This window comes from Cynara cardunculus (genome assembly GCF_001531365.2).
Source record: "Cynara cardunculus var. scolymus isolate 2C chromosome LG 3, CcrdV1, whole genome shotgun sequence".
NCBI classification, from domain to species: domain Eukaryota; kingdom Viridiplantae; phylum Streptophyta; class Magnoliopsida; order Asterales; family Asteraceae; genus Cynara; species Cynara cardunculus.
The window spans coordinates 2312420-2327178 of NC_037530.1; the positions used below are offsets into that span (position 1 = coordinate 2312420).

The following is a 14759-nucleotide window of genomic DNA, read 5'->3' on the forward strand; positions in this document are numbered from 1 at the left end:
GTATATCCGAAGGATATGGAAGCTCCTGCTGGTGGTGTTGATGACATGACAAAACTATCCTATTTACATGAGCCAGGAGTCTTGCAGAACTTAAGAATCAGATATGAACTCAATGAAATTTATGTAAGTTTCCTTCTCATGTTAAAATCTAAGATTGTTTTTGTTTGCTTCTTAATGGAGATCTACTGCAAAGTCAATCCTTACCTATTTCAAGCCATGACAGACTTACACTGGAAATATTCTAATCGCAATCAATCCATTCCAAAAATTACCTCATTTGTATGATCGTCATATGATGGATGAATACAAGGGAGCACCATTTGGAGAACTTAGTCCCCATGTATTTGCAGTTGCTGATGTCTCTTACAGGTAACTGTCATTTTCCTCTGATACCAGCACTGTAATGACCCCTGACCCCCGTCCTGTGTGATCTAGGACAGGGTTCCCGTCACATATATATACATAAATTCAAAAGAACCTCATCCATAGAAGTAGGTTGGATATCATACAGAGAATGCTAAGTATTATGTACTTTACATATGTAAATCCAAAAGGTTAACATAACTACAAGTTCATAGCCAAAAGAGAAACCGTCACTAGGAAGGATCTCAAAAAGTAGCTTCCGTCACTCTTATCACTTGAACCCAATCGCGATTGTACATCATATACCTGCCGTGCACAAAAAACACGCACGGCTGAGTGACATAGCTCAGTGAACAGATTATAAAAGTAATAGCAATCCCAAGTATAAATCAATAAAAATTGAGTGCAGCGGAAATATATATATATATATATATATAGAGAGAGAGAGAGAGACTTGGGATCACGTGAGACCAACCTGTTTTTGTGAGACCCGTGAGACCACTTTTTTACATTTGAAACTCCACAGCAAAACACTGTGAAGGTAACTTTCACATTGTTTTTGCTGTGAAGGTTCAGATTTTTTTTACCTTCACAGCGTTTTGCTGTGAAGTTTCAAGTGTAAAAAAGTGATCTCACGGGTCTCATGAAAACAACCTGATCTCACGTGAACCCAACCTGATCTCACGTGAACCCAACCTTATATATATTGCGCGTTTCAAATACAACCTATCCTATTTGTACCACCAATACAAACCCTGATCTAAACCGTCCATTTTATTTTATTTTTCATTTTTTGTAATTGATAATCTGTAACTACCTTTTCCACCTCATCTGCTGACCGTAGATGAACTAATTGATGGTTAAGATGGGGTTGCATTGTGTTATACTCTAGCTTGAATCGTAACAGAAATCGAACTCCACAGCCCTAATCGCAAGCTGTAAACACACAGTGGCTGAAATATAGTAGCTAGAACACGTCGATTGTAACATACAATAGTGAAATCGTCGGCCAATCTATTGAAACATGAAATCGATGCAATTCCCAGACTTTCGAGAGGTCTGGGTTCTCTCCCTGAGCTGTCGCTCCAAACTGACTAAACCGAAATCAAAAACAGAATACTCGACTACTACCAACAACTCACTATTTAAGCAAACAGAATTACCAATTTACCCCTCCCTTATTCATGTTTAAAGCAAAGATTAAACAGACTCAACTAACTCCTTCTTCTGTACGTAAACCTCAAAGGAGGTTTATCACATTGGTTGTACAAATAGAATAGGTTGTAAAATAAACCACCTCTCTCTCTCTCTCTCCATATATATATATGTATGAACGAGTTAGTAACGACTTTGTCATAATCTTATGTGTGGTGTCCTCAGTGTAAAATTCTATCTTTGATGAAACCAGGGCTATGATTAATGAGGGAAAAAGCAATTCGATTCTGGTCAGTGGTGAAAGTGGAGCAGGTAAAACCGAGACAACCAAAATGCTTATGCAGTACCTAGCCTATTTGGGTGGCAGGAAAGCTACTGAAGGTCGCACAGTTGAACAACAAGTCCTCGAAGTATGATATATGACGTATAGTTCTATATTAAGACTACTTAATTACTCTGTAGTTTATGGCACTTTGACATATATTATATATATAATCCTGATTAAGCTTATGTTACCATCGTGAGTGCAGTCAAATCCAGTTCTTGAAGCATTTGGCAATGCAAAAACTGTTAGAAATAACAATTCCAGGTGATTTGCTTGATGTTATGTTATGTAAAATGAAGGGATGTTTCTATTTCATTTGCCAACTTTTCCTTTTTCTTTAGGCTTCAATTTTTACATTTGAGTGTTTTTTAATATAAATTCTTAAACAAGCCAAATATAGATGCTAGGGTAGCTACCATGAAGAGAAAAGTAGGATTCTTTTCGTGTCCTGTAGATTTGAATCTAAAAACAAGTTACAAATTTGTTATGCTGCTTTGCTTCAGTTTTGACATCAAGATTCTTGTATTTAATAATGGTTCAGCCGTTTCGGAAAATTTGTTGAGATCCAATTTGATAAGCATGGGAGAATATCAGGAGCGGCCATCAGGACTTATCTTTTAGAGAGGTCTCGTGTTTGCCAAATAAATGATCCAGAGCGCAATTATCACTGTTTTTACCTTCTATGTGCAGCACCACAAGAGGTATATTTTTTAGTAAGTAAATTTGTTAGCAACATAATTTTCCAACCTCAGGCTATATTTGCTTGTGTTATTCAGGAAATTGAGAAGTATCAGTTGGGAAGCCCAAAATCTTTTCACTATCTTAACCAGTCAAAATGCTATGAGCTGGTTGATGTTAATGATGCCCATGAATATCTTGCGACAAGGAGAGCTATGGATGTTGTTGGAATAAGTAAAGAAGAGCAGGTATTTCTCTCAGAATATATATATATATATATATATATTTATTCAATGACATCTGGAAGAGTTCTTACCTTTCTTTTACTCTTACTCTCACAGGAAGCAATTTTTAGAGTTACTGCTGCTATTCTTCATCTTGGCAATATTGAATTCTCCAAAGGGAAAGAGATTGATTCTTCAGTTCTAAAAGACGATAAAGCTAAATTTCATTTAAAGATGACTGCAGAACTTCTTATGTATATCTTTTTCCAAATTCTTTAAAGTTTGCTAGTCCTATAAATCATTATGAGTCCTGGTGAATTTTATGAGCTTTATGTCAGGTGTGATTCTATGGGTTTGGAAGATGCTTTGTGTAAACGAGTGATGATCACTCCTGAAGAAATTATACGAAGAAGTCTTGACCCTCTTAGTGCAGCAGTCAGCAGAGATGGGTTAGCTAAAACAATATATTCCAGATTATTTGATTGGTATGAAGCTGTTTTTAAGACTAAGCTGAACAGCAGGTTCTACAATTTCCATCAGAAAACCTCTTTGATGAACTTATAAAGCAAAAGATGTGTTTTCTTCATTATTTGCAGGTTGGTGGAAAAAATTAATGTCTCAATTGGACAAGATCGTACCTCAAGATGTCTTATTGGGGTTCTTGATATCTACGGTTTTGAAAGCTTCAAGAACAACAGGTGACAACCAAGCATATCTTTTCATACTCCATAAGTTCCAAAAATATAGCTACCTTTAGACTTCAAAAAAGTAAATGTTAATTGGCAAGTTGAAATACTTGAGAATAAAAACTTTTATTTATAGCTACATTACACTTTTTAATGAACACTACAAATTGAAAACTATTCCTGATGAACTAGTATCAAAATCAATGACCTTTTTCTTAATAAAGCCACAATCAATGAGCTCTTCAAAAGAGGTATATCATCTTTAAATTTAGTAAGTACCTGTTTGACATCAAAGACTAGGTCCTTTTGTGGTACTGAATAAGTGGCTTATAAGTCTTTAAGGTGTGATACCGTGGGCATTGATGGAGGACAACGAACCTCCGAGATATATAGAGATAAAACTCTTCATTGCTGCCCTTCCTTCTAGGAAAATTCTTGTTGCTTTCGGCAATAGTCAAACTTACAATCTGATTATTCATCTTGGCAGTTCTGATCTTATTGTCATCCTACATGTGCAGCTTTGAACAATTTTGCATCAACTTCACAAATGAGAAACTGCAGCAACACTTTAACCAGGTAAACATTAGGTCTTCTCATCATGGCTAGTACAATGCATTATTTATAAATTGCCTGACGAGTGTCCTTTTGAGTTTCAGCATGTGTTTAAGATGGAGCAAGAGGAATATACAAAAGAGGCTATTAACTGGAGCTACATTGAATTTGTTGATAACCAAGATGTTTTAGATCTCATTGAAAAGGTATCGTAGTTTCAGTTGTATTTACCCATTTCGTACCTTAAGATAAATAGGTTTTATCTTTCCCCATTTTCAATTATTACAAATATGTTTGTCTTTGCGATCTTATTTGCATGCATGAAGATAAAGGCGTGCTATTACGAGTTGGCTGGTCATATTCAAAAATGGAAGTAAATTTTTCATTGGATTGCATGATAATTTGGAGTTAAGTTTCTTAGTTCTAAGACTGGGTTTCTGGTTTTTTTTTCAACTAAGTAAATTAAATTCCTTTAACTAACTGGTTCATGTTTTAGTCATATTCTTCCCTTGTGGAAAACCAAACCAAATGAACCTAGTAAATCCCACATGAAGTAGGGTCTGGGAAGGGTAGGATGTACACAGACAGTCAGACATTACCTCCTTGCTGAGGAGAAACAAGAAATGCACCTGATTAGGATCGAACACACAGCCATTGTGCCACAGATATATCCTTCCTTGTGGACTTGAGACAAAAAGGCTGCCATTTGTCCTGTTATGGTAACAGCTTTGTCAACAATTAATTTGGTTTTATGTCTTGGAAGATGTAGAACAGCGGGAATATTCTTGACTAAATGACTCACTGGATGACACATGGGATATGTAAATGATTTGCATACTGGTTTCTTGAATGTAGACAAGATGCATAAGACAGGGCCAGTGACTGATTTATTGTATATATATATATATAAGATGCATAAGACAGGGCCAGTGAGTGATGTATTCTATATATATATATATATATATATATATATTCTCTTATTCATCAATGGAAAAACACATTACAACCATAATTATATCTTGGTATGAGAGCAGCCATGAAGGCTGTGATCACAAACCCTATCCTCGTAGAATGGGCAAAATTACTGTTAGGGAATCACAAACCCATAGGGATATGGTTTACACTCTGGAACAATAAACACCGCAACAAGGAATGTAAAACACACACAAACTACATCACTGCTTCACAAACGTCAGGCAACATCAGACTCAACAACTCAACAATTAATGTACCTGCAAAGGTGCAAAAACATGAGTATTGGGTGCTTAATGTTAATACCTGTGAAATTACTACATAAATATACACACACATACAATCGTGGTGTGTGTGTGTATGTGTGTGTACGTATATGTTGTACTAGTGGTTCAACTTTTATAATTACCTCGACTCTTGACCCTATTCGAGCATGTTGCCTTTTTACTTGATGCCAAGTAATTTCAAACGGGATGACTTTATCTCAAAATTTTGAAATCAGTGTTCTCATAGCTCTAGGTGCAGCTATGCGGTTGATTGACACCTAGAGCTTAATTGGTTAAGCTAGGACTAAGTGGATGCAAAGGTCCAGCTATAACATAGAGAATATAATTGGTATAAAAATAGATTTCTTATTTTGTTTCTACAACTAATAATAAAAGCTTTTATAACAAGGTAACTACCATATATAATACAGGATTATTTATGTCTCATCAACTGTATAATCTTCTGAAGTTGCATTTGTATCGCAGAAACCTGGTGGAATCATTGCTCTCCTCGATGAAGCTTGGTAAGATATTCCTTATTTTTATAATTTAATTTTCATATGCACTAGTCTTGGCCATGAAGTGCCTGTTAGCATATTTCTGTTTCTTCATAAATATGAATTGTAACTTTTGTTACTTTTAGCATGTTCCCAAAGTCTACACATGAAACATTTGCAAACAAGCTTTATCAGACCTTCAAAAATCACAAACGCTTTATCAAACCCAAGCTGTCGCGTACAGATTTCACAATTGCGCATTATGCTGGAGAGGTACGTTTTTAGTCCAATTGTGGTAGTAAATGCTGTAAAATTCTGTGTGTGATTGTACCCCCTTCAATGTAATTTCAGGTCCAATACCAATCTAATCAATTTCTTGATAAAAATAAAGACTATGTAGTCCCTGAACACCAAGACCTGTTGGGTGCTTCTGGATGTTCCTTTGTAGCTGGCCTTTTCCCTCCAATTGCTGAAGAGTCTCCCAAGTCTTCCAAGTTTTCTTCAATTGGTACTCGTTTTAAGGTATCTTTATTTTTTGTTGTCAATGTGTTCTGTTCTTGAATAGAAAAGGTGATGTTATGCCTTATTCTATTTTTTTCTTTATGTCATTCTTGAGGATGGTGTAATTCTGAGAGTTCTGCATGTTGGTACACTAACTTGAGACTAATTGATGCAGTATCAATTGCAACAACTGATGGAAACACTAAATGCTACGGAACCTCACTATATTAGGTGTGTAAAACCAAATAATCAACTGAAACCTGCCATATTTGAGAACAACAACATCTTGCAGCAATTGCGCTGTGGTGTGAGTATGCTAAAACTATTTATGGTGGTTATGTGTCCTCTCTTCTGCACTTGTATGTGACTAATTTTCTCCTCTTTAGGGTGTTTTAGAGGCAATCAGAATCAGTTGTGCTGGTTATCCTACTCGCCGTGCTTTCTTTGAGTTTATAAACAGATTTGGACTTCTTGCCCCAGAAGCCGTAACAGGATGGTAGAACTTCCCTTCACCCTGAAATGTAACCATTGATGAATTGTTGTTATTTGCCTTCTATTTTCTTCATCTTCTAGGATTTCTACATACTGCGTCCCTTAATTGGAGTTATTTCATAGCTTTAAAACATTTCATTACTTCTCAAGCAGCTTTGATGAAAAGACTGCATGTGGAAAGATTTTAGAAAAGAAGGGAATCAAAGGCTTTCAGGTATGTATACACACAACATGCATATATACATGTATAACTAGAGGGAGGTTCAGGGGAGAACCCAAAAAAATTAAAAAACTGAGCAACATCCTGGTAACCATTCATCTGTACGATATACACATGTGCATATAAGTAATTGAAGTTGTTTCTTGGTTTCTATGCACGTATACCGGACAAATTACTTGTATGCACATGCACATATCGTTCAGATGAATGGTTACCAGGGTGTTTGTCAATTTTTCCTTTTTTTGTGGTTTTCTCCTGAACCTGACCCTATACACGTATGTGTGTATGTATATATCCATGTTTGCATGTGTGATATATCTATATATGTGTGCGTATAGTTCTTTGTACTATGCCATTGCTCTTTACACGGAGTATGTTAATGGCAGACATGAAGCCCATGGTTTTGAAGAAGCTTCCTGTTGGTGTTTAGTGGCAAGCTTGACTGCATAATCTCTGATAACCACCTGGTTTCTTATACAGATTGGTAAAACAAAGGTATTCCTGAGAGCTGGCCAGATGGCTGAACTAGATGCGAGGAGAACCGAAGTCCTCAGCAGTGCGGCAAATATTATTCAAAGGCGGATACGAACTCATATAGCTCACAAACAGTTCAAAGAAGTTCGGAAGGCTTCGGCTGTAGTACAATCTTTTTGCAGAGGTGGGCCTTTAGAGTATCTATTACATGATCTACTCTCAAATTTCATGTCATCATCTAAACTACAGTCTCGTACTCCAATAATTGAACTATTCTTCAAACTGTACGTGATTAACTCCAATGACTTTTAGGTAGATTGGCATGCAAACGGTTTGATGAACTGAGAAGGATAACAGCTGCTATAAAAATCCAGAAGAACTTTCGTAAATACCGTGATTGGAAGGCATATAGTAAACTTCGGGTGTCAGTGCTTAAGGTGCAAACAGCCCTACGGGCGCTGAGAGCTTGCAAGCAATTCAAATTGCGGAAACAAACTGAAGCCTCGATCAAGATTCAGGTTAACCCGATTACTAGCATGCATTTTAACCAGTCATTTTGTAGCTTATAAACTTTTGAGGCTCTAAATTATACTTTTTCCAGAATCGATGGCGGTGTCACAGAAGTTCTTCACATTATAAAAGGCTAAGGAAGGGAGCCATAGTTACACAATGCAGATGGAGGGCGAGACTAGCAAAGAGAGAGTTACGAAAACTTAAAATGGTCAGTTCCAATATCTATTCCGATTTTGATTAATGATATCTTGTTTCATTGCTCATGTTTAATATTGTTCCATGACCCACCAGTAAGGTTTCTCCATTAACATAGGTAGCATAGTTCTTTGCATGGTAAAATTAGATATCGACTCCAGCTTACCTCTCTACAGGCTGCAAGGGAAACAGGTGCACTTAAAGAAGCAAAAGATAAACTCGAAAAACAGTTGGAGGAACTAACATGGCGTTTACAGTTGGAAAAACGCTTAAGGGTAATGTATTGATATCTAATGAAACTTTTGTTGAAAAAGTTTATGGTGAGAAAGGTTTGCACCAGGGGCGGACCTACATAGGCCCATATGGTGGCACAGGCCACCCTTCATGGTTCTGTAGTAAGAAAAAAAAATTATGTTTCTGAAGGGTGCCTATGTATTGTTTGTTTGGTGCCACCATATAGTTTTTTAAACTGAAACTCTGGCGTAAGTTTTTAATGGCAGAGTTGGTAAATGTTGCTCACTTTGTATGAAAACCCCATCTTCAAGTCCTACCAATGTCAACATTTTTAGTTTTCAGCTTAAATTTTGGTGTTTTTTATATATTTTAGAAAAAAATGTAGCCTGGACTTGAACATGGGTCCTTTCTGTTCAAGGACAAGGAACCAACCAACCAATCTATACTGATATTGTGAAATATTTCGACAGGTTTGTTTTTATAGTCAAATTGTGCCACCACCCAGAAAAATTTCTGGGTCCGCCTTTGGTTTGCACCACTAAAAGAAACCATTATCATTTACATGTTCTAATGGCTAATAAGCTTGAGCTCATGTCTCCAGACTGACTTGGAAGAAGCAAAAGCCAATGAGGCTGCCAAATTTCAAAGTTCTTTGGAATCTTTGCAAAAAAAACTTGATGAAGCAAATGCGACGATAATCAAAGAAAAAGAGGCAGCCAGGAAAGCTATTGAAGAAACACCTCCTGTTATTCAGGAAAAGGAAGTAATCATTGAAGATACCAAAAAAATTGAATCCTTGACTAGAGAGGTCAATGATTTAAAGGTAATGTACTCAAATGGAGTATCCCCCTACTTTATTCTAGCAAATTGAATGCATAACATTGTAGGGTTGTAGTTGTTACCAAATTTATAATTTCATCCAACTTAGGTTTCCCTATCTATGTTTTGGCGAGGTAACTTGTGGGGCCACAAGTTTTTTAATCAATGATGAGATCACTAAGCTAGGGAAACAAAGAAATCATTTCTATTGGGATGCTTCATGGTGCCCTACTTGGTAAAAGTGAATGAAATCAGGGGTTGTTTCATTATCTAATTGGGAATTAGGATAGTGTAATGTATTTAGCTGTTTTGTTATTAGAAGGGTAGAGGGGAGGTTCAGGGGAAAACCCCCTAAAAGAATGAAAAACTGAGGAATACCCTACTAATCATACATTTGGACGGTATGCACATGTGCATACAAGTAATTGAAGTTGTTTCTTAGTTTTTATGCACGTGTGCATGTTATGCACATGTGTATACCGGACAAATTGCTTACAAATTACTATATGCACATGTGCATACTGTCCAGATAAACGACTACAAAGGTGTTTTTCAATTTTTCATTTTATTCCGGTTTTCCCCTGGACCTGACCCTAGAAGGGTTCCCATAAAAAACATGTCCTAATAAACATAATTTCCTATAAATAAGATGCCGTCCCTAAATTTATCAATTCTAACAAATATTTTGCTAAATTAATGAATTTGACTGTGTCTGAACTCATCAACTTCTATTTTACAAATGGGATTTTACACGATAATTATCCGAAAAAAGAACAAGTAATTTTGTTGAGCATATAGCTTGGTGTTCTTTTTTAAGATTATGAAATGCATATTGTTGGTTGATCTTTTACTTTGTTTTTCCCCATGCAGACATCGTTGGAGTCAGAAAAGCAACACTCTGCTGATCTAGAGAAGAAATATGCTGAATCTCAAGAGCTTAATGAGGAAAGACGCAAGAAGTTGGAAGATTCAGAAATTAAAGTCCAGCAATTGCAGGAATCTCTGACCAGGTTAGCAGACCCATTCCAAGATTTTCATTTTCACGGTTCACAATTTCAGTTTAACTTTGGAATTACAAGAAGTTAAACTTTTTTCCATTCTACCCAGGATGGAAGAGAAGCTCCAGAATTTGGAATCAGAGAGTAAAGTTTTCCGCCAACAAGCTGTTTCAATGGGACCTAATAAGTTCCTCTTGCGGTCCAAATCTATCCTTCAGGTATACTTGGAGAAATCTTACTCGTTAAATGTGGCATATAACAATCCTGTGGGGCTCTATGATAACTCCAACTTTCAATCTTTGCAGAGGAATGATAGTGGTCATATATTTGGAGATGGGAAGCCACATTTTGTAGTATATCTCTTGAACACAATGCTAAAGTCATAAAAATATGTACCCTTTTCTTGCGTGGTTGTAACCGTGTGTTTTGTTGTTTTCTTATTTACTAGGATCTGCATAGTGTGTCAATGAACCCAAGGGATCTTGCGGAAATGGAGGACAAACCACAAAAATCACTTAACGAGAAACAGATTGAGAATCAAGAGTTGCTTATCAAATGCATTGCACAACATGTAGGATTTTCAGGGAACCGACCAATTGCAGCCTGTATCATATACAAATGCCTTCTGCAATGGAGATCTTTTGAAGTCGAACGAACATTGGTTTTTGATCGCATCATCCAAACCATAGGCCATGCAATCGAGGTTCCAATATATGTTAATGATAAATTTTATTCTTCTTTGGTACTCCCTCCGTCCCAAAATAAGGGTCTGCTTGTTAGCAACTTAATAAGCTTAATGGGACTTGTAGCTTGTTCAGTCAGCTATACATGGTTCATGGTTGTTTAAATTCACTGAAAAATCTTTGTGAGATCGTCAATATTGTACCGAGGGCGTCTTTAGASTATACCGAATCAGTATAGCTATCCTTCCACAAGCACAAATTCCACTTTTGATAGGCCCAAGAATTCTATTCTCCATCTAAACTAAAAATTTTAGTATAGCGGCTTAATGATATAGAAAGTGGCTTATTCAGTAAGCTTTTATGGGGAGCTTTATGCAGAAAGCCAAGTTGTTTCCAAACCTGCCCCTCCCAATTATAAAAACACGTTCCTTCCATCTATGAGAAAAACTTCCCAATCTATTCAGACAGATTAATCCATACAAACAGCTTTATACTTGCATGACTTAATGGAAAATCAACCAAACAGCCCCTCAAGTGTCCAATTTCAAAAGTGCCTACTTTCCAATTTTACCCTTTACTATGAGATTGCGATTTGCGAAATTCATTACTCCATCTATTATTAAGGGTAAAATTGTCTTTCAGTTAATTGAAAAGTGTAAAACACATTTCTAAAATAGTGTGCCTTTTTCATGGTGGACATTATTTTGGGATGAAGGTAGTAATTCTTTGCAAGTATTTCCAGCTAAGTCTTCTTGATCTTTTGTGTATCAAAAGAAATCCCAGGATAACAACGATATACTGGCATATTGGTTGTCGAATGCCTCAACTCTTTTGCTTCTCCTCCAACGCACTCTCAAAGCAGGTGGTACAGCAGCTGGAATGGGTCCACAACGTCGCCGAACATCAGCTACTCTTTTTGGGAGGGTGAATACTCTAATTTGATATTTTTTCTTAAGTTCTGTATTCTGAAAGCACATTTTAACACTATTCTTACTTAAAAGACCTTCAATGTTTTCTTGTTAGAGTTTCCGTGGAGCTCCTCAGGGAGTGAATCTTTCTTTCGTAGACGGAGGCCTGAGTGCACTAGATGCTGTAAGCCAAGTAGAAGCCAAGTATCCTGCTTTGCTTTTTAAGCAGCAACTTACGGCATATGTTGAAAAGATCTATGGAATGATTCGAGATAATCTGAAGAAAGAGATATCTCCATTGCTTGGGTTGTGTATTCAGGTACTTGGATCATTTTATTTTCTGTTAGTTTTCTTTTTCTTCTACTAATTGATATTTAATCGAAGGCACCAAGAACTTCGAGAGCAAGCCTAGTGAAGGGAGCATCACGCTCGGTTAATAGCGCAGCTCAACAAGCTTTGATTGCTCACTGGCAAGGGATTGTGAAGAGCCTTGGAGAATTCCTCAACACATTAAAAACAAATCATGTCAGTGAAATTTCTGTTTCTTCAACCTTTTTGTTATTTTTTTTGGGTAATCATAGGTTTGTCTTCCGGGCCAGCTTACAATCACCGACTAATCCCCTGGGCGACCATGAATGGCCTGGAGACATCGCAGGTGAACCTCCATGGCCACAAGGGCTTTCGGAGCACCTGGATTTGAACCCGGGAAGATGAGATTTCCATTACATCCATTTTGGATCAAGACTCTGCTTGAAAAGGATATATTGTTCTTCAAAACCCCGAAAAAGGAATTGCTGCATTAATTTTGAGACTTTGTTTATCCACTGGTAACCTTTGTATATGTCTGACTCTGTTGATTTTTTTCAGGTACCACCATTTTTGGTCCGCAAAATTTTCACACAAATATTTTCGTTCATCAATGTTCAACTGTTTAACAGGTATGCTTCATCTGCCCAGATTGTATCGTTTTTCGGTTATCCATATGCACATATGAACAAGGTGGTTGTGTTTTTTTTCAACTTCTGACTGCAGTCTTCTTTTGAGACGTGAATGCTGTTCATTCAGCAACGGTGAATATGTGAAAGCAGGACTTGCTGAACTACAACGCTGGTGTTACCATGCAACCGATGAGGTATTTCGTCTGGAACTTTTCATACTGTTTGATACATCTATTTGCTAAACAAAAAGAACTGCAGTATGCAGGTTCAGCATGGGATGAGTTGAAACATATACGGCAGGCTATTGGGTTTCTGGTGAATAACTATCTTTTCTTGTAACAGTTTAATTCTGGATTTATGGAGAGACTTGTGACAAATTTGTCCTCACAAAAAAAAATGTGATTCCATTCAGGTTGTTCATCAAAAGCCGAAGAAAAGCCTGGAAGAAATAAGTCGTGGCCTCTGTCCTGTAAGTGATATATGCTAAACAATCCAATTTCTTTAACTCTTTACTTCTCTCTTGTTTTTCAAATTTTAGCATATCTGCATCACCTGTCTCCAGTTCTTTTTCGCATCTCTTTTTTCTTTTTCCTCAAAAAAATTTGGGCAAACTTCATCTCTTTTGTGCACTTATCAGAAGCCGGGGGTCTTCATGGAAACACACCTGCTCTACTCTGTGGTAGAGGTCACGTCTGAATAACCCCCCCCCCCCCCAAAAACACAACAAACTACTCCTCTGGTGGGAGATACTGGGCTCGTTTGATTTGGTTTGGTTATCTTTTGGTTTTCAACTAGCTATTTCTTTTGTTCTACAGGTTCTTAGTGTACAGCAGTTGTACCGGATTAGTACAATGTATTGGGATGACAAATATGGCACGCATAGTGTGTCCCCGGATGTAAGTTTGTATAGATGTCATCAGTCAGTCCAAGTTTGGCAAGGTGTTTGGTTGGAGGTATGAAGTAATAATTAATGGGAATGAAGATAAAAGAAACTATTTGGTTTTATATAATAAAACGGGAGCCCAAATTTTCATTTCAGATTGAACTGGGGGGAATGAAAATTCATTCTCATTTTTATTCTCTGTCATTTTCATTTTCATTCCTTTGCCTGAACCAAATGCCCCTGAATCACTTTCTTGGAATCGCTCAAGTTTCCGAAACACTGGATTGTCATTGAAACCAATTATAGCATTATGTACTCATTGATATCATCGTTCAGGTTATATCCAGCATGAGGGTGATGATGACTGAAGAAAACAATGCGATAAGCAATTCTTTCCTGTTGGATGATGATTCCAGGTTACTTTTCTCCTGCTTATATACTCTTGTTTTGTTTCTTGTTATTTTCTTTATATATCTCTAGAACACAACATTTTATTCTGATCACTTGGCCATTTCTCTTGCGTGGTTGACCTGAAACCATCATACTTGGATTTTTTGTTGTAAAAATATCGTCTGGGTTTTGCTTCACATCCGTCCTGATGTTTTTGTTCCTGTTAACTGTACTCCGTAGCTTCTCCTGCTAATGTTGTCAGTTGTAGCGTGCTCGAGTGTTTCTTTTGATTATCATTTGCAGGTTGGGGTCTTCACGGAAACGTTCTCTTTACCCCTTGGGGTAGACATCCTACCCCCAGACCCTACCTTCCTTTGGGAAAACTGGTTTGGTTTGGTCTGGTTTATATAATCGGTTTTTGCCCCAGAAAATGAACACCACATTCAGGAGTTGTTTTTCATTGTCGCAAACTATTTGGCATTTCCAAACGGACGATGGTCATTTGGAACTTGAAAAAAGTGAATTCCTTCCAAGTATATGTTGTTGTGACCTTTTGGTGTTGGATGATGCAGCATTCCGTTTTCGGTTGATGATATATCAAAGTCAATGGAACAAATAGAAATCTCGGATGTGGAGCCTCCGCCTTTGATCCGTGAGAACTCGGGATTTAGCTTTTTGTTGCCACGGACCGAGTAACATACTAACTAACTGGACTGAAGAACCTAGCAAAGGAAGCATCGAATATGGATGGATATTTCCATGTAATATATATATAATATATATATATATACAT

At 37.1% G+C, this 14759-nt stretch overlaps 1 protein-coding gene across 1 annotated transcript; it reads left to right on the plus strand.

Moving 5' to 3' along the window:
* LOC112510210 (myosin-11-like) lies at positions 1–14688 on the plus strand. Its single transcript, XM_025115543.1, has 36 exons — positions 1–123; positions 224–369; positions 1772–1928; positions 2049–2107; positions 2385–2544; positions 2620–2769; positions 2863–2999; positions 3084–3230; positions 3342–3443; positions 3950–4007; positions 4088–4189; positions 5708–5745; positions 5865–5991; positions 6070–6240; positions 6395–6526; positions 6606–6715; positions 6865–6925; positions 7412–7589; positions 7718–7923; positions 8007–8126; positions 8290–8388; positions 8949–9170; positions 10037–10176; positions 10274–10382; positions 10470–10514; positions 10613–10867; positions 11622–11771; positions 11871–12074; positions 12140–12280; positions 12623–12693; positions 12788–12887; positions 12952–13008; positions 13106–13162; positions 13509–13589; positions 13913–13992; positions 14539–14688. The coding sequence occupies exons 1-36, from the start codon at positions 16–18 to the stop codon at positions 14660–14662; spliced, it is 4404 nt and encodes a 1467-aa protein (XP_024971311.1). The 5' UTR covers positions 1–15; the 3' UTR covers positions 14663–14688.
* The last annotated feature ends 71 nt before the right edge of the window (positions 14689–14759 follow it).

Excerpts from the sequence above, each read along its gene's own strand:
- LOC112510210 (XM_025115543.1), top strand. The coding sequence starts at position 16 with ATGGAAGCTCCTGCTGGTGGTGTTGATGACATGACAAAACTATCCTAT. Across the intron at positions 1,929-2,048 it reads TTGAACAACAAGTCCTCGAA|TCAAATCCAGTTCTTGAAGC; the intron begins GTATGATATATG and ends TCGTGAGTGCAG. Across the intron at positions 6,241-6,394 it reads CAATTGGTACTCGTTTTAAG|TATCAATTGCAACAACTGAT; the intron begins GTATCTTTATTT and ends TAATTGATGCAG.